This window comes from Coptis chinensis, unplaced genomic scaffold (genome assembly GCF_015680905.1).
Source record: "Coptis chinensis isolate HL-2020 unplaced genomic scaffold, ASM1568090v1 utg2617_pilon_pilon, whole genome shotgun sequence".
In the NCBI taxonomy this organism is placed as follows: domain Eukaryota; kingdom Viridiplantae; phylum Streptophyta; class Magnoliopsida; order Ranunculales; family Ranunculaceae; genus Coptis; species Coptis chinensis.
In genome coordinates this window covers 45,390-62,884 of record NW_028238132.1, presented here as the reverse complement: position 1 = coordinate 62,884, position 17,495 = coordinate 45,390, and the positions used below count along the sequence as shown (strand labels likewise).

Genomic DNA, 17,495 nt, shown 5'->3' with positions numbered 1-17,495 from the left:
ACAAAGAGTAGGGGTTAATAACATAATTTTAGCACATGATTTGGGGTTATGTTTTTCTTTTTTTAGCTACCGGTTGCTTTCAATGTGGCGATTTGAACCATTGGAAAGATATATGCCCTCACAGAGTTGTCCTTGGGGTTGTGGAAAAACTATGAAAATGTACAAGAGTACTAGGGACCTGGAGTTTTGGACGAGATTTCTAACATGCAAGAGATGGATGTAAGGTTTTATTTGGATAGACAAGGGACACCTAGACAAAGACAAGAACAAAGAAGCTGCTGCCAGTACTTCAAAGGCTTCAAAAGAGGATATGAAGTGCCAAGAGGGAAAGCTACTGGTCACAATTGAGGTCCTATTAAAATGAAGGTGAAAGGAAATGCTAGTGATGTAACTGAACTTGTGAAAAAGTTGTCACTTGGATAAATTATGTATGAAAGAGAGGAATGGAAATAAAATAAATGTTATGTGTAATCATGTCTTGACAACTGATCATAGCAAGTAATCACTAAGATATCATAACAACATAGTAATCCTGACAACTGATCATAGCAACATACTAATCACTAAACAGATCATAGCAACATAGTAATCATGTCTTGACAACGGAAAGCAAATTCCAACAAAAAACACATTGAAAGCATTGTTTTGGGCAAAAATACAAAAGCCACAAAACACACATACAACACAGCAACTAACACAAAATAAGCACCATCACAAAAAACAAGACTATTTCCCTTTCTTTGCTCTCTTTGCTGGTCTCTCATTAACTGAGCATGAGGCTTGGCTTGATATTACCTTTTATGTTGAAGTACTTCTTCTGTTGCTGTACCTTCTCTGTTGTTGTGGCTGTATGGGAGGCATAGCAGGTATCACCAATGGAGGTCTGACATTTGAAGTCTGTTGTGCTGGAGGTTGTGGCTGAGATGGTTGTGACTGACTGGGCTGGGAATAGGCAAATGAGGCCTCAGTTGCATTATTAGAAGCACACATTCCTCTTCTATTGCCACTTCCCCTCTCTTGCCCCTCCTCCTCTTCCTCCTCTGCTGCCCTACTTCCTCTTCCTCTCCTCTACTAATAGTTTCAGTGGGAGCCTCTCCTCCATTAACAGTGGGAGCCTCTCCTCTGCCTCCTCCATCTTCAGTTTCAGTCTCTCCCCTGCCTCCTCCAGTGAAATTTTGAGTTTCAGTTGCCTCTCCTCTACCTATGCCTGCCTCTGCCTCTACCTCTTATTGGTGGAGCAACTTGAGCTCCATCTTCAGGGTTGATTGGTGCCTGCAAGAATGGATTTGGAAATGGTCTTTTTCTTGGCCTACCTGGTCTTCATCTTGTCCCTCTTCCTCTAACAACATTACCACCCACTTCACCTCCTTGACACCCTCTTTTATTATGGCCAAGTACACCACATCTAGAACACCTAACTGAGTTCTCATTTTCATTTGCACCCCTTCTCCTGTTAACTCTAGGCCTTCCAGGTTGTCTATGCTTAACTGGAGGATAAACATAATCTGCAGCTACAGGCTGCATCAATTAAACAAAACACATGTCAATACGCAATCAATAAAGTAGAAATTAAAAGAATTGAAAATTGGAATAAGAATTACCTTTGGCCAATCATCCTCATGAACCATTGGAGTTATGTGCTGACTATGTGCATTTCTATATGCTCTAATAGTGAAAAAAGGACTGCAGAATCTAAAAACAAGTACAACAACAAATTGCAATAAATAATATAATTTAACATAACAAATTGCAATAAACATATCAAATTTAAACTTACTGTGTCCAAGTGTCTCTCCTTGGCTTAATAACAGCCACAGCATGAATGCAAGGAATTCCACACACTTGCCATTCTCTGCATGTACAACTTAATTGTACCAAATCAACAGTCCACCAATGTCCAGACTTATGTGTCACACAGAACTTATCCTCATTTGAACCAGCAACTTCATAATCACCAATTTCATTATCTCTTTTTGTTAAGATATCTTTCACCCTTGGTAATAGATCATTCTCATTCCACTCTACAAACTTCCCCTTTCTATCATAGATCAACTTCATTTGTAACATCACTATCTTGGAAACCATCTTCACAATAGGCTTGTCTCTAGCATCCAATATAAAACTATTCCATGATTCAGAGAAGTTATTAGAGAGGTGGTTAGCCTTACATTCAGTGTCTAAGTGTGACCTTGCCCACAACCTAGGCTCCTCAGTCATCAAGTAGTCTTTGGCATCACTACATCTTTTCTCAAGCAACTCCATATTTTTATTAAAGTCAGCTTCCCCAAATGCTTTTGCTGCATTCCATGCTTCCACTTCAAGACTCTTAAACCTTGTCTTCATGTTCTACACCATGTGTCTAAAACAATATCTTTGATTGCAATCAGGAAACACTGTGGCAATTGCATTACCTAAACCTTTTTGTCTATCGAAATTATGGTTATGGTCTAGATGGATGTAAGTTCAAGGATGGTGCCATAATATCTAGAAATTCAGTCCAATTCTCGGTGTTTTTCGAAATACAAATAAAGAAACCTAGTGGAAACAATCCATTATTTCCATCTAATGCTAGAAAGACATGACATACACCCCCCCATTTCCCCTTTTAAAAACATCCATCAAGACCTATTAAAGGCCTACACCCACTGACAAACCCATCTAAACATGATTTGAAAGCAATACAAACCCATTCAAAACTCATGTAGTTAGCATTTCTAGAGAATTTAGCAATAGAACACGGGTTGGAGTTGAGAATATGCAAACAAAGGCGATGAACCTTTGCATAAGACTCATCATAACTTCCATGAATCATTTCCATTGCTAAGTTCCCGGCATTCCAAGCTTGTCAATACTTAATCTTAACTTGATATCTGTTCCAAATGATTTTCCTGATGTCAGCTGGTTTGTAGCTCTTGAAATGAAGTCTCATGTCTTTCTCAATATCTTTTGCTATCCAAGTTGCATTTGCCATAGGGTTTCTATCTTTTCTCACACCGCAAAGTGTGAACATCATTCAACCTTCTTAATCTGAATGTACTCCTCTTAGTCATGCACCTGCAATAAGCCCTCCATTTACAACCTTCCTCCTTACATACAGCTTCAATCTGCAGAGCATCATTTTTCTTGAACTTCATACTATATTTTCTTTTAATAGCACACAACCTCAGATAATCTCTACACAAGAATCTATCAGCCCATTTCTGACCTACAAACAACCTAACTGATGTATCATCAGTTCTAGTCTCTCCCTCATCAGTTGGAATATTAAATGTGTTTTCAACCAACACATTTATTACATCATCATCTTCAACTGTTTGTGTCATAACAGTTGGTTGTATTGGTTCATCTTTTTCAGCAATTGAACCATTTCCATCCTCTTCTTCAGCAAACAAAGACTCCTCATCAAACAAAGACTCTTCACCACTTGAATTATTTTCAGAAGGTACATACTCCTCATTAGATGAATCTTGACTGTAGTAATGCTCTGCTGCATCTATCTGGTCAATGTTGAATTCACATCTAGAACTTTGAGTTGCATCAGGACCTAAATCATTCAAGCAACATACAAGAATTACAAAAGAAGTCTTCGGAAAAATTTGGATGTAGACAGATATTAAAATAATTTGGATGTAATTACACATACCTACAACTCCGATTAAAATGTAGATGCGACTCCCGAACTTCAATGGATGTGGGTTGTTGATCTTGTTCTCGATCAACTCTCTTTCCCTTTACTTTAAGACTAGGGCCACTATCTTTCTTGTCTTCAGAATAATATGGCAATAGCAATGGTGGGGACCTCAAATTTGATGTCTTCTTCATAACATAGTCAAAGTCTTCTGTAGTGGGCCAGTCATCCAAGTCAAACATTTTTCCCTTTCTACATCTTCTGCCATGCATATATACATATTCATCTTCACTATCTGTGGAAGAGTCCACATGTGGTATTTCACCTTCAGAGTTATTTTCATCATCACTTGAATCACTTGAAATGACATCCAACTCATGCCAATTTACAAAGACATGTGTGAACCCCTTTGCATCAACTCTTGCATATTCCCACATGAACATCACATCTCAGATCAGTATCTAGACTAGTTTTGTTTCCACCATGCAACCAACATATTTCCAATACATTTCGGATGGGACACCAAATGCTAAAGTGATCCAAGCAACAAGGTCCATCAAATTTATGTAATCATAATCCCATTCCTCGGAATCTACATATTGTCCACCAACATATTTCATATATTGTCCATCCTCTACCCATTTACCCCGATGGTGACACCTAAAGATCCTAATTGAGGCCATTATCTGCAAAGAAACGTAACCAAGCCAAAACCAAAACAATAATCGGACACAACAACCAAACTTTAAAACCATGCTATCAATAAGGCATTGATACTCTTATATAATTTAAAAAAACCTTAGAATGAAAAACCCTAAATATAGGCACATGAAAATTACCTTGATCAGATTGTCGATTCGAAAGTGCGAGATCGTGGATTCCAAAGTGTAAGAAGTAGTGAGGAGTAGTGTAAGAACCCTAAGATCATGGATTCCACACTAAATAACCCTAAATTCAACAGACGAGCGATGAGATGAGAAATAGAGTGAGAAGCAAAATAAAACCCTAAGTTGGGGGTTTTAATCTAAGTTATTGGAGTGGGCCATGTTTAATTGGGGGGGGGAAATAATTTGCTCCCGCAATTTTCTTGAAAGGATAGTTTGGGCATTATGGAAAAAATGAACAGTGTTTTTAGAGTTCTGAGACAGATTGGGGGTTTAATTGTGATGATTGAAATTTTGGGGGTTAAACACAAAACTCGACATATCTTTGGGGGGATAACTCAAAAAGACTCTTTTTTCTATTATATATTTTGTGATATTATTTTTTGTATAATTGTTTTTAACTATGTTTTGAGGTCGTGTTAAGGATATATTCGAAATAAGTCGGTGCTTTATCATAGACACTAAAATTATATGATTTGTAATAAGGAATTAGTTTATACAAATCACCTAATTTTTAGATTTTTTATTTATTTGATCAAATATATAAGAATTAGAACACTAAAAGTGTTTGATTCGTATATAGGAAATTATCTTTTACAAATCAACTATTTTTTAGCAATTTTTTTTATTTGATCAAATATATAAAAATTAGAAATACACTCAAACTCTCTAAATATAAGAATTAGAAATACACTCAAACCCTCCAAAGAGATTCCATGTACGTGAGATTGTACGTTATTAAAAAAAGACTATCTTTCATATTAGGTGTCACACGAGAAAAAAAAAACTAACTCTCATATTATAGTGGGACATAGGAGAGAGAAAATCCTCCGTTAGGAGATCTCTGCTTTAGTATGTAGATAATAGAAGTAGATATCGGAGATGCCCTAGAGTATATGTATATTTTGACCGATTTGTTTCTAATACTAATATCTTCTTTTTTTTTTTCCTAGGAAAAAAAATAAAAGGATCTAGCGGCTAGAAAGAGAGAATATAAAGAAGATCAACCGGCAGAGATGAGAGGCACGTTTCTTCATATTGTCGACCGCCTCTTTTCGCAAATTCAACGAGTCAATTATCCCATATATTTCATTCCTATCAAGACACCACCGAATCTGCTTCTTCTTCCCCTTCTCTCTCCATCGTCTTCCTCTGCCACACAGTAGTAATAATAGTAGTTTCTTCTTCGTATTCAGACCCATAAATAAATTTACAAGCCTAGAGTGAAAAGGTGAAGCCTTTCTCTCTCTCTCTCTCTCTCTTATCTGACAGTACGTAATGAATCTAAATGTGTTAAAGATTTGTTTTTGAGTTGCTAGAGCTAACTCTGTTGGTTCGGTATTCGTTTTGCTTCTTCAGCTTTGGCTTAAACACTCAAAGACTAGACAAGCTGGCTATCGAGGATAATCGGCACACCAGGACTGGTATTGGGGTTGTTAAGACCAAGCACAAAAAAGTCATGGTGAGGCCGGTTTTCCTTCGTATTATCGCTGATGAGCAGTGTTTGAACTAATTAATAATAATCATTATAATAATGAATGGAGATATTTCCTTTTTTTTCATTATAGGTCGATCCGATGATGGATGCTGATGAAGACCATTTGTGCCCTCCATGGTTGAAGCCCCTTTTGAAGGCGAATTACTTCATTCCATGCGAGTTCCATGGGGATTCCCACAAGAGCGAATGCAACATGTTTTGTTTGGATTGCCTCGGAACTGCTCTCTGTTCCTACTGCTTGATTCATCACAAAGATCATCACATTGTTCAGGTCCCTCTCTCCCTCCTCCCCCTTCTTCCACACGCACACATATATCTTATTGCTTCTTGTTGATGTTCTTGTCTCTCGGGTTGCAGATAAGGAGGTCTTCTTACCATAACGTGATAAGGGTTAATGAGATTCAGAAATACATCGACATAGCTGCGGTTCAGACCTACATTATCAACAGTGCCAAGATTGTTTTTCTGAACGAGAGGCCCCAACCAAGGCCCGGCAAGGGCGTCACCAACACCTGCGAAATTTGTTGCAGGAGCCTCCTTGATTCCTTCAGGTTTTGCTCCCTTGGATGCAAGGTCAGTCACCAAATTGCTTGCTCTATTATAGATAACCTTTTACTACAACTACATTTCTGTTTTCTACTAGGACACACTCTCTCTCGCTCATTATCTTTGTTGTGGTTTGTGATATTTGTATCCGTTGTCCGATATCCGTATTGCATATATGCATTGGTGTTTAATGAGATATAGCTGTGGCTATTTTATATTTATATTACTTTTCATTTTTATGGTAGAAAACTAGAAACTGACCAACAAACCCTCTCTGTTTCTGTGTATTATTAGCTGGGAGCAATGAAACGTGGTGACCTTAGTCTCACATTCATACTACGCCAAAAACACAGTCGTGACGCCTTGGACTCAGACGATTCTTCCACCCCAAAGAAATTCCCAAAGACTAGTGGCTTTAGTCGCTTCTTCAACATGGATGATACTCGCCAAGTACTCTCATTCTCTTCCGACGCCAACAACAATAATAAGTACACCAGCTCAGGTGACGAGGTTGGGAGCAATATATCACCCGCCACACCTCCTATTGTCAATAACAGAAATTCCAGGAGGAGAAAGGGTATTCCCCATCGCGCCCCGTTCTAATTATTATATATCTAAGTGTTTATATGTGTGTCTCAAGTAAGACCTGGAAAAAGAAAAGTTTAGAAAGTCCGTGGAAAAGGGTCTTTATGTACAGCTAATAATGCTGGGATGAAACAAGGTTGTAGAGGTCAAGGTGGGATGCTAGAAACATACACGCATAGTTATGGAAGGGAAATTCGAAGGGGTGTGACAGCGCTAATAGAAAAATCTGGAAAAGGAGAAGGCGGCAAAAAAAGGCTACCGGCGTTTGGTTTTCTATGTAAATACAAAGAAAGTAGTGTCTGCTTGCAAAGGCTTGAATCTCACATCATATGTGGGAACGATGAAGTTAAAAAGGTCTGAACAGATAAGTATCACACTGTATACTTTATAGATATTTAGGCTTTGTTAGGCTTAAGATACAGAAATAATTCCTATATTGTACATGCTACACTACACATGTTTATCGGAACAGAGTCGGTCACATATTTTGTTTCTTGTACATATGGTTGATAATGTAAAAGTAGTTGTGTTACAAATTAAATATACATCCAGACATATTAATTTTTATACACATCACCCGAAATTTGGTAATAGTTACGTTACAATTTCGAAAATGGATTGTACCATTTCGCTACTATTTTGTTAGGAGATGGTGAATTTTGCACAATCTCTTGGTATGAGCTTGAGCTTATTATGGGTCTCTTGGGGTAAGGGGTAGAAAATAAGTTGGCTGTCCGTCTGTCTCAACTTTTATCTTTCTTCTCCAATCTCTCTCTTGCCGAAAATCTCTCTTGCCTTTGTCCCCAATCTTCTTCATTGCTAATACCTTTTCACTGTTTTTATTCTTCTCAAATGAAATGGTAAGTCTGCACCGCTAGCTGTTTTCTAGTTTAAGTATTTTGTTGTGGTTAGCCCGCATATTTAAAAACTTGCTTAATGATTCTCATGTTTTAATAGGTTAAAGATTTTCATTTTAATTATAAGTGTTAGAATTTTCCTTTTCAATAGAGAAGAAATTTCTAATTTAATAGGAGATGACAATGAATTTTAATAGAGTTCGAAAAATATATTTTGTGGGAGCTTTAATATTAAGAATCTTTTTCTAGAATTTTTGAATGATTTCTGTTTTAATTAAAAGTGCATAGAATTTATTTTTTCAATAGGAGAGGAATTTCCATTTTAATAGGAGATGATGATTTGGAATTTTAATAGAGCTAAAAAAATACTTTTTGTGAGAGTTTTAATATTAAAACTAGTTTGTAGGCCTGGGCATATGCACCAGCTCTTTTGAAAACATTTAGATTTTTTTTTAGAAAATTGGGACTACCGTTTTAGTCGTTAACCCGTTTTAATTTTCTAACAAATTGTTTTAAATTAAGTTTTAATTAAGTTTTAAAAACCCATTTTTTCAATTGAGGAAAAAGATCATGTTTTAATAGGAGAATAATTCTGGTTTTAATTAGATATGTTAGATTTTTCCTTTTCAATAGAGGAAAAATTTCCATTTTAATAGGATAATGATTCTCGCTTTAATTAAAAGTGCTATAATTTGTTTTTAATAGAAGAGAAATTCCCGTTGTAAAAAAGGATTCCCGTTTTTCAAATAGAAGAGAAATTCTCATTTTAATAGGAAATGACGTGGAATTTTAATAGAGCTCGAAAAATACCCCTTATGGGAGCTTTAATATTAAGACTAGTTTATAGGCCCGTGCATAAGCCCGACTCTTTTGAAAACATTTAGATTTTTAAAAAAAAATTGGGACTACCGTTTTAGTCGCTAACCCGTTTTAATTTTCTAACAAATTGTTTTAAATTAAGTTTTAATTAAGTTTTAAAAACCCATTTTTTCAATTGGGAGAGAGATCATGTTTTAATAGAATAATAATTTCTGTTTTAATTATATATGCTAAATTTTTCCTTTTCAATAGGGGAGGAATTCCCATTTTAATAGGAGAATGATTCCCGCTTTAATTAGAAGTGTTAGAATTTGTTTTAATAGGAAAGAAATTTCCGTTATAATAGGAGAGGAATTTCCGTTGTAAAAAAATATTCTTGTTTTTCAAATAGAAGAAAAATTCCCTTTTTAATATGAGATGACGTGGAATTTTAATAGAGTTCGAAAAATACCCCTTTGTGAGAGCTTTAATATTAATATTAAGATATAGATATAGATATAGATATATACTAACTTATAAGCCCATGCATACGCCACTATCTTTTTTGAGAATTTGCTCAATAATCATTACTCTGCATATAGAAATTTCATAGCAAATCGTTATAATAGGGAAAATGCATCCCCATTTTAGTTGCTAGCTTATTTTAATTTCCTAACAAATCATTTTAATTATGTTTTAAAAACCCGTTTTAAGTTAGCGGAGTGATCCCGTTATAAAAATTGAGTTAATTTAGAAGTGTGATTTATGTTTTAATTAGAAGTGTTAGATTTTTTTCCTTTTTAATAGAAAAAAGGAATTCCTGTTTTAATAGGAGTTTTGAATAAAATAAAGAAACTATTTTAAGTTGGTTTTCTAAGGGCTTGCTTGATAACCCATTTTCCCGCTGGCAAATTAATATTTTCCCACTTAAAACGGTGTTTAAAGTAGAACCTGACAAAAAAAATTGACATTTGCCAAATTTTCCCTCACGTGCCTTATTTTCTCGCTTAGAGGGGAAAAGGTAATCCATCTCTCCCTTGGATAAAATTTTCTAGAGAAAAGGTCCCTTATTTTTCCATTTCATATTTGCCTGGCCACTAGTATTTGCCCAATTAAGTGAGAATTTTTATCAAGCACGCTCTAAAAAAAAAAAAAAAAAAAAAAAAAAAAAAAAAAAAAAAGAGATTCCCGTTTTAGGTTAGGTTGGTTTATTAAGTGGTGATGTGGAATTTTAATAAAGTTCGAAAAATACTCTTTTTGAAAGCTTTACTATTAAAACTATAAACTAGTTCTTTTGAAAACTTGTTTAGTGATCATAACTTTACATATAGAAAAAAAATCTAATAAACTGTTTTAATTAGGGGAAAAGATTCTCGTTTTAGTTGCTAATCTGTTTTAATTTTCTAACAAAGTGTTTTAATTAAGTTTTAAAAACCCATTTTTTAACATTTTGTGAGAGTTTTAATATTAAGATTAGAAATTAGTTCTTTTGAAAACTTGCTTAGTGATCATAACTTTACATATAAAAAAATTATAAAAAATTGTTTTAATTAGGGGAAAGGATTCCCGTTTTAGTTGCTAACATGTTTTAATTTCTTAACAAATTGTATTAATTAAGTTTTAAACCCCATTTTTTAATTGTAATTAAGATGGATCCTGTTTTAATTAGAAGTGGCTGAATTTTTCCTTTTCAATATGAGAGAAATTCCAGTTTTAATAGGCTAAAGATTCACGTTTTAATTAGAATTGCGAGAATTTCCTTTTCAATAGGAAAATAATTTCCATTTTAATAGGAGATGACGTGGAATTTTAATAGAGCTCGGAAAATATCTTTTGTGCGATAAGGAATGAATTCTCATTTTAATAGGAGATGATGTGGAATTTTGATAAAGCTAGAAAAATATTCGTTGTAAAAGCTTTAATATTATAAAGTAGACTCATGCATATACACCGGCTTTTTTTAAAACTTGTTCAATAATCATAACTATACATATAGAAATTTTATGCACTAACCCGTTTTAATTTCATAACAAATTGTTTTAATCAAGTCTTAAAAACCCGTTTTAATTTCTCAACAAAGTGTTTTAATTAAGTTTTTAAAAATCTATTTTTTTAATTGGGAAGGGATCCCGTTTTAATTTAGAATTGTGATTTCCGTTTTTAATAGGATAAGGATTTCCGTTATAATTAGAATTGTTAGATTTTTCCTTTTCAATAGGAGAGGAATTCTCATTGTAATAGAAGAAGAATTTCCGTTTTAATTAGAAATGTTAGAATTTATCTTTTCAATAGGAGAGAAATTCCCCGTTTTAATAGGAGGTGATAACGTTAAATTTTAAGAGAACTAGAAAAATACTCTTTGTGGGAGCTTTAATACTAACTAAAATGTAGTCTTGTGCATACGCACCGACTCTTTTAAAACTTGCTTTTAAAATATATATATATATATATATATATATATATATATATATATATATATATATATATATATATATAATTTATAATAAATCGTTTTAATTAAGGAAAAGGATTTCTATTTTACTTGCTAACCTGTTTTAATTTCCTAACAAATTATTTTAATTAAGTTTAAAAACCCATTTTTTAAGTGGGAGAGATATCCCGTTTTAATAGGAGAAGTATTCTCAATTTAATTAAAAGTGTTAAATTTTTTCTTTTCAATAGGAGAGGAATTTCCATTTTAATAGGTTAAATATTTTCGTTTTAATTAGAAGTGTTAGAATTTTTCTTTTCAATATGGAATGAATTCTTGTTCTAATAGGAGATGACATGGAATTAAGAGAGCATAAAAAATATCCTTTGTGAGAGCTTTAATATTAACTAGAAAATTGACCCGTGCATACGCATCGACTCTTTTAAAAACTTGCTCAATAATCATAACTATACATATAGAAATTTTCTAACAAATCGTGATTCATGTTTTCGTCGCTAACCCGTTTTCATTTCTTAATAAATTATTTTAATAAAGTCTTTAAAACCCGTTTTAATTTCTCAACAAATTGTTTTAATTGAGTTTTAAAAATCCGTTTTAATTTAGAAGTGTGATTTCCATTTTAATTAGAAGTGCTAGATTTTTCTTTTTCAATAGAAGAGGAATTTCCATTATAATAGGAGAATGATTTTCGTTTTAATTAGAAGTGCTAGAATTTTATCTTTTCAACAGAGAGGAATTCCCGTTTTAATAAGAGTTGATGATGTGGAATTTTAAGAGAGCTAGAAAAATACCCCTTGTGACCGTTTTAATTTTTCAATAAATTGTTTTAATTAAGTTTTAAAAACTCGTTTTTTAATTGGATGAGGGATCCCGTTTTAATTTAGATTTGTGATTCCGTTTTAATTAGAAGTGTTAGATTTTTATTTTTCAATAGAAAATGAATTTCCATTATAATAGGAGAATGATTCTCGTTTTTAAATTGGAGGAGGGATCCCATTTTAATATAGAAGTGTGATTCTCATTTTTAATAGGAGAATGATTTCCGTTTTAATTAGAAGTGCTATAATTTTTCTTTTCAATATGAGAGAAATTCTCGTTATAATAGAAGTTGATAACATGAAATTTTAAGAGAACTAGAAAAATACTCCTTGTAGAAGCTTTAATATAGTGGTAGATTCTATTTACAACACTTTTTCTACAATACCTCCTATTAAATTTTTGTGAATTTTTCCTTTTCAATAGGAGAGAAATTCCACCGATTCACGAATTAGAATTTTTCCTTTTTGTACTCCAACATTTCGGTCAAGCTACATCCTATTAAATTTAAGAGCTAAATTTTTGTGGATAAGATATTCTCACCATGGACATGACCTCTACAAAATATCGGATTCTTTGAATATTTATAAGTTTATCAAAAAAGAGTTCCAATATTTTGTTGTGGTTCATTTTCTAGTTAGTTTATATAAAAGAAAAACGAAAGAAAAATGACAAAAAGCAGCCTGGGAATAAATCATTAATGTCAAACCTAATTAAGAAAGTGATGCACTCACGCAACTGTTCTTTTATTAAAAGCAACAAATCAACGAATCTTGTTAAAAAAAAATGAAAAAAAAATAAAAAAGAGAAAAAAACAAAACAAAACAAAACGAATCTTAGCATTGGTTGGATAATGTGGCTTAAGAAGTACGCAAGAGTGATGGGTTTGATTCCAGCGTTTTCTTCTTAAGATAAGTTCCAAAGGTTTAGGATTACGACTTTGAAAGCATAGTCTATCTATGAGCAGTGGTGGTCATTAGGTTCCGAATAAGAATAGTGGGTGGTGATTTAACAAATTGTGCAAATTTTATAGCCGACCACATATAACCGTCAAAACGTTTTGGAAATCACATCAGCCCACATCGACAAGACGACAAAGACACACACACACACACACTCCTTGCTTTCCATTGACCCGTAGTTCCCTACCACATCTCTCGCCATTCTCATTAGTTTTCAGCCTGTCTTGGCACTATCATAAATCGCGTTAAGAGGACCCGTAAGGAACATGAATGCCGGAATCACTTTCTTATTAACCTGCCTCTCCCATAGTCCTTTTTAATAGTGTATGTATAATGCCCGTAGATGTTTTTCATTTTTCATTTTGGTTTCTTTCTATCCAATATGTGCTTAATAATATCCTAACTAATATGAATTGTGTTCTTTTTTGTAGCTTTCGATCTGCTTGAGTGCCTGTGTAAAGTTATTTTTAAAGGAGGAAAGATAACTCATTAAGCTCACAAACGTTTCTTCTTTCCCACTACTTAAAGGGGAAGATTAGATTAGATTAGGTTAGGTGAGTCATCAAACAACTCGTGACGTCGGTATTTAAGCAACGGACAATGAGTGTTTGCGCTTTCTTTTGTCCGTAACGGAGGTGCCATGCCTGTCACACTCCACCATTTATTGTTTAACACGTGTCACCCACTTGTCCTCCTTCTAGAGTTCTAGTGCGCCCTTTTTTCGCAGACCGTCCAATGTATCGCTGTGGTGTGATGCGATATGGAATTATGGATAACGGATTCTGTATTCAACATTTTATTGTTTATTTTATTTTATTTTTTGCTTTTTTAGATATTTGTTTTGTTCTATTATTGGAATAATCAAGTATTGAAAACTGCATAAATTAATTGTTCTGAAGTGGTTGTTGCCTTTTAGATAAGGGATCCCTTTAGATAAAGGATCACCGATCACTGTATTTTCGTCATTTCTAAACATAACTGATGAATGATGATACATCTTATGTGCAACCATTGTCAAAGGGAGGGTTAGGAGAGTAACCATGGCTGCACGTAAAAGATTGCACCAAGGCTGTATGCTCTGACAGACCTTTAAAATACTTTCAAGTCACCTCCACAAGCTAGTATTTCTACAGTTTTTCTTAGGAATCATAAGACGCAGATAACTTTCAGTACTGAAAGAAAAAAAAGAGAGGTTTTTCGGGTTTCTTAAGCATAAGTTGAACTTAAACTGAAACTCTTTGGAGTTCGACCAAAAAAAAAAAAAAAATACAGGCAAAAAATGTTTACACTTTTAAATCCGGGTAAAAGTTATTTCTCACAAAAATGTGATGTGATTATGGTGATAATATCTCAGATAAGCTTGTTGTTCAGATCAAACTTGTCGCTAAACTTCTTCTGATTGCACTCCAACATTTCGGTCAAGCTACATCCTACGTTCTTCCGTCTCAAAAGCCTCTGCCTCAATTCCAATCTCTTCTTCAGACCGTGCCTGAAAAAGTCCGGATAGTCTACTACTTCATTAATGTTTCTTCCCATTACCTCCACCAAAAACCTTATTCTAGGCTCCAACGAATTTCGGATGCTCTTGATCAAGATAGGGGGATACCCAGCAACCAAAGTAGCAACTTGTCTATCGCCAAAACCACATGTCTTTATAAAAGTGCAATTGGGTCTGAGAATCTTTTCAACGTCTCTACACAGAACCTCAGGGTAGTTTACAGCCATTCTTTGGAGATCTAATTCCGTCAGGCCTATTGATTTGAGAAACTCAGAAGTAGGACGGAGCCTTTTATCCACACTGTAACCCATGATAAATGGATTCTTGAGTAGAACCTTACCAATCATTCCTTCCTTGTTCAATCCAAGACTAGCAAGAAAATCTACAATTTGGGTAAGTTTTAATTCAATGCTGTAGCTGATGAGCCTGGGATTTAGAAACAACAACTTACCCAACTGCGTCTCAGGAACCCCTAGCACCTCGAAGAAAGCTAGGAGCGGACAAAGCTTCTCCTCCACACTGTGGGAGAGAATGTGGGGAAATTTGGTTATCACCAAAGCCACCTCACTTGGTTTCTTTGCTAAGGTAGTGAGACACTGAACCATGGGCACAAGCTTCTCATTCAAGCCTAAAGTGAGGATCCTTGGGCATTTTAAAACAACAGAAGGAAGCTTTCTTTCTTCAATGCCAATGCTCTTGAGGTAATCCCAGTTTTCGGAAGCCCTTTCATTCTCTGCGCCTTGCAAGCGCTTGCACTTTTTGAACATATCATGGATGTTTTTGTCATCGAACCCTCTTCCCCTGAAGAATCCAACAATGCTACCATTTTGAGGGCTGCTCACATCCATGCTACCAGAGGAGATATAAAATTTGGGGCGATTTATGGTAGTTAAAACCTGAGACAATAATAGGATAAAATGGTAGATTCATAAATTCTAATTCAATTTGTAAGAAAAAAAGAAGAAAAACTCGACAAGAATAGGATTGATTGCAATGAGGGCAGTGTTCATCACAACTCATGTTGTCAAGCATATGTAAGTCGAATTGGAGGAAACAAAAAAGAAAAGCATATGTAAAGCACCACTGGTGGTACCTGAGATCTTTGGATGTAGGGTCATTTGGTACTCATGTTGTCAAGCATATGTAAGTCGAATTGGAGGAAACAAAAAAGAAAAGCATATGTAAAGCACCACTGGTGGTACCTGAGATCTTTGGATGTAGGGTCATTTGGTCAGACGATAGCAAAAATCAATCAATCTATCTATCTATCTACCTATCTATATCTATTTCTATTTCTATTTCGACGGACACAAACCAAAAAATCAGCACAATTTATTAAGGGGAGTGAGAAAGAAATGGTTTTACCAATTAACAGTCGCGACGACGGCACCGCTAGGTTCGGGGTTGAAGTGAGCAGAGTGAGAGACGAAATACAATAGCTAAACTCAACTGAACAGAAGAAGAAAGAAAGACAATAGTGGTCGCTTGTCATTCTATGATTCTATCCACAACGGGCGGTCCACAGGCTCTGCTATCCATAATTCCATATCCCCAAACTTGTTTCATCAAAGAATGACTAAAATACCCCCTTCTCATTGGACCTTTTTCTTTTCCAAGAAATTGGGCTAGAGAGCCTGGTTTTTTTTTAAAAAAACAACTTATAAGCCGGACCAATAATTTTTTTGGGTTTTAATATCCCTATTTTTTTTTCGTTCACCGCCTACGCACCTGTGATTTTTTTGAGATAATTTATTTACTTTTTTGTCCTTGCAAAATAACTACTTAGCAGATAAATAACCACCCTTAATTTATTTTTTGTTCTTCTTTACATAATTTTTTTTAGTTTATACAATCATCATTCTTTTAATCCCCTCTCAATTTAATCTCTTCTTAAAAGCACATAATACTAATCCATGAGCCAAAACAATTCCTGATCATCTAATGAGTAAGGCACTATTTGGAGAGCAATTAACAAATCTCCTGCATTAGAGGCAGCAGTGAAACCCATAATGATATCTCAGATCCTAATTTTTCTTTGGGTTCACATCAGCAAGTCCGGGCTCGCTGATACAGATTTAATGGTTTGTAGGAGCGATTGAGAATCATGAATGGGAAAGTATTGTTTGAAAAACTACATTTGTATGTGTGAGTTTATTAAATTCCTTTGCATTACCCTTTGTTTGGGCATAGAATTATACAGAATTATAAAATGTGAATTTACTTTGACAAAGTTGTGGGAGTTTGTAATTTTTTAGGGAAGGTGTAGAAGAACACCTTACTTTTACCTGATTGATGTTCAACAGTGTCGGTTTGTGATTATCAATAGTATTAATGGTGTATTATTTTCTTTTACTTGACTGTACTTCTTCGCCTCGACACCTCGTGTCTCTGTTTGCCATGTCAGTTTTGATGCACATGACTCTCCCCTAGGTTTGTAAATCCCCTATCTTAAATCTTAAAATCAGTGGTTTTGAATTGTATGGATAAACTTGCAGATTCTATGAAAAATGTTTTACTGAATGCAAACATTTTATAATGCAGAAGCACCACGTTATAAACTTATACATTTTAAAATGCAAATGCACCATGTTATAAACTTATACATTTTAAAATGCAGAAGCATCACGTTATAAACGTATACATTTTAAAATGCAAATGCACCATGTTATAAACTTCTATATTTTAAACGTTATAAACTTATACATTTTAAAATGCATACACACCACACATTTTAAAATACATATACAAAATACATTTGATTATTTATTTTATGGGTTTGATTAACTACTATTAAATGCAATGGGTTGGTTTAAGGTTTAATGTTTAGAAATAGAGAATATAGGGGTTAGAATTTAGTGCCTTAAGGTTTAGGGTTTAGGATTAGGGTCTAGTTTATAAGGGTTATGATTTAGTGTCTTAAGGTTTAGGGTCTAGTTTATAAAGATTTTGGATTTAGTGTCTAGTGGTTTGG

At 34.3% G+C, this 17,495-nt stretch overlaps 2 protein-coding genes and 1 long non-coding RNA gene across 9 annotated transcripts; 2 read left to right on the top strand and 1 right to left on the bottom strand.

Annotated features, from left to right (window-relative positions):
* The first annotated feature begins 5,534 nt into the window (after positions 1 to 5,534).
* On the top strand, positions 5,535 to 7,712 carry LOC147473391 (PLATZ transcription factor family protein). 3 transcript variants are annotated; one of them, XM_086587500.1, is made up of 5 exons: positions 5,535 to 5,743; positions 5,872 to 5,974; positions 6,081 to 6,281; positions 6,368 to 6,583; positions 6,851 to 7,712. In XM_086587500.1, exons 2-5 carry the CDS (start codon positions 5,972 to 5,974, stop codon positions 7,157 to 7,159), a joined length of 729 nt encoding a protein of 242 aa, XP_086443626.1. In that variant the 5' UTR covers positions 5,535 to 5,743; positions 5,872 to 5,971; the 3' UTR covers positions 7,160 to 7,712. The 3 variants fall into 3 exon arrangements, with proteins under 3 accessions (XP_086443626.1, XP_086443627.1, XP_086443628.1); XM_086587501.1 differs by lacking the exon at positions 5,872 to 5,974 and having other exon boundaries at positions 5,604 to 5,743; XM_086587502.1 differs by lacking the exon at positions 5,535 to 5,743 and having other exon boundaries at positions 5,815 to 5,974.
* A 5,499-nt stretch (positions 7,713 to 13,211) lies between these two features.
* On the top strand, positions 13,212 to 13,523 carry LOC147473390 (uncharacterized). Its single transcript, XR_015210466.1, has 2 exons — positions 13,212 to 13,350; positions 13,458 to 13,523. It is a non-coding gene; the product is annotated as an uncharacterized LOC147473390 (long non-coding RNA).
* Positions 13,524 to 14,199: 676 nt separating this feature from the next.
* Positions 14,200 to 16,156, bottom strand: PDE191 (Mitochondrial transcription termination factor family protein). 5 transcript variants are annotated; one of them, XM_086587507.1, is made up of 4 exons: positions 15,890 to 16,028; positions 15,618 to 15,733; positions 14,976 to 15,420; positions 14,200 to 14,906 (listed from the first exon to the last, which is right to left on the bottom strand). In XM_086587507.1, the coding sequence occupies exons 3-4, from the start codon at positions 15,370 to 15,372 to the stop codon at positions 14,377 to 14,379; spliced, it is 927 nt and encodes a 308-aa protein (XP_086443633.1). In that variant the 5' UTR covers positions 15,373 to 15,420; positions 15,618 to 15,733; positions 15,890 to 16,028; the 3' UTR covers positions 14,200 to 14,376. The 5 variants fall into 5 exon arrangements, with proteins under 5 accessions (XP_086443633.1, XP_086443630.1, XP_086443631.1 ...); XM_086587504.1 differs by having other exon boundaries at positions 14,200 to 15,420; positions 15,890 to 16,045; XM_086587505.1 differs by lacking the exon at positions 15,618 to 15,733.
* Between the last annotated feature and the right edge of the window lie 1,339 nt (positions 16,157 to 17,495).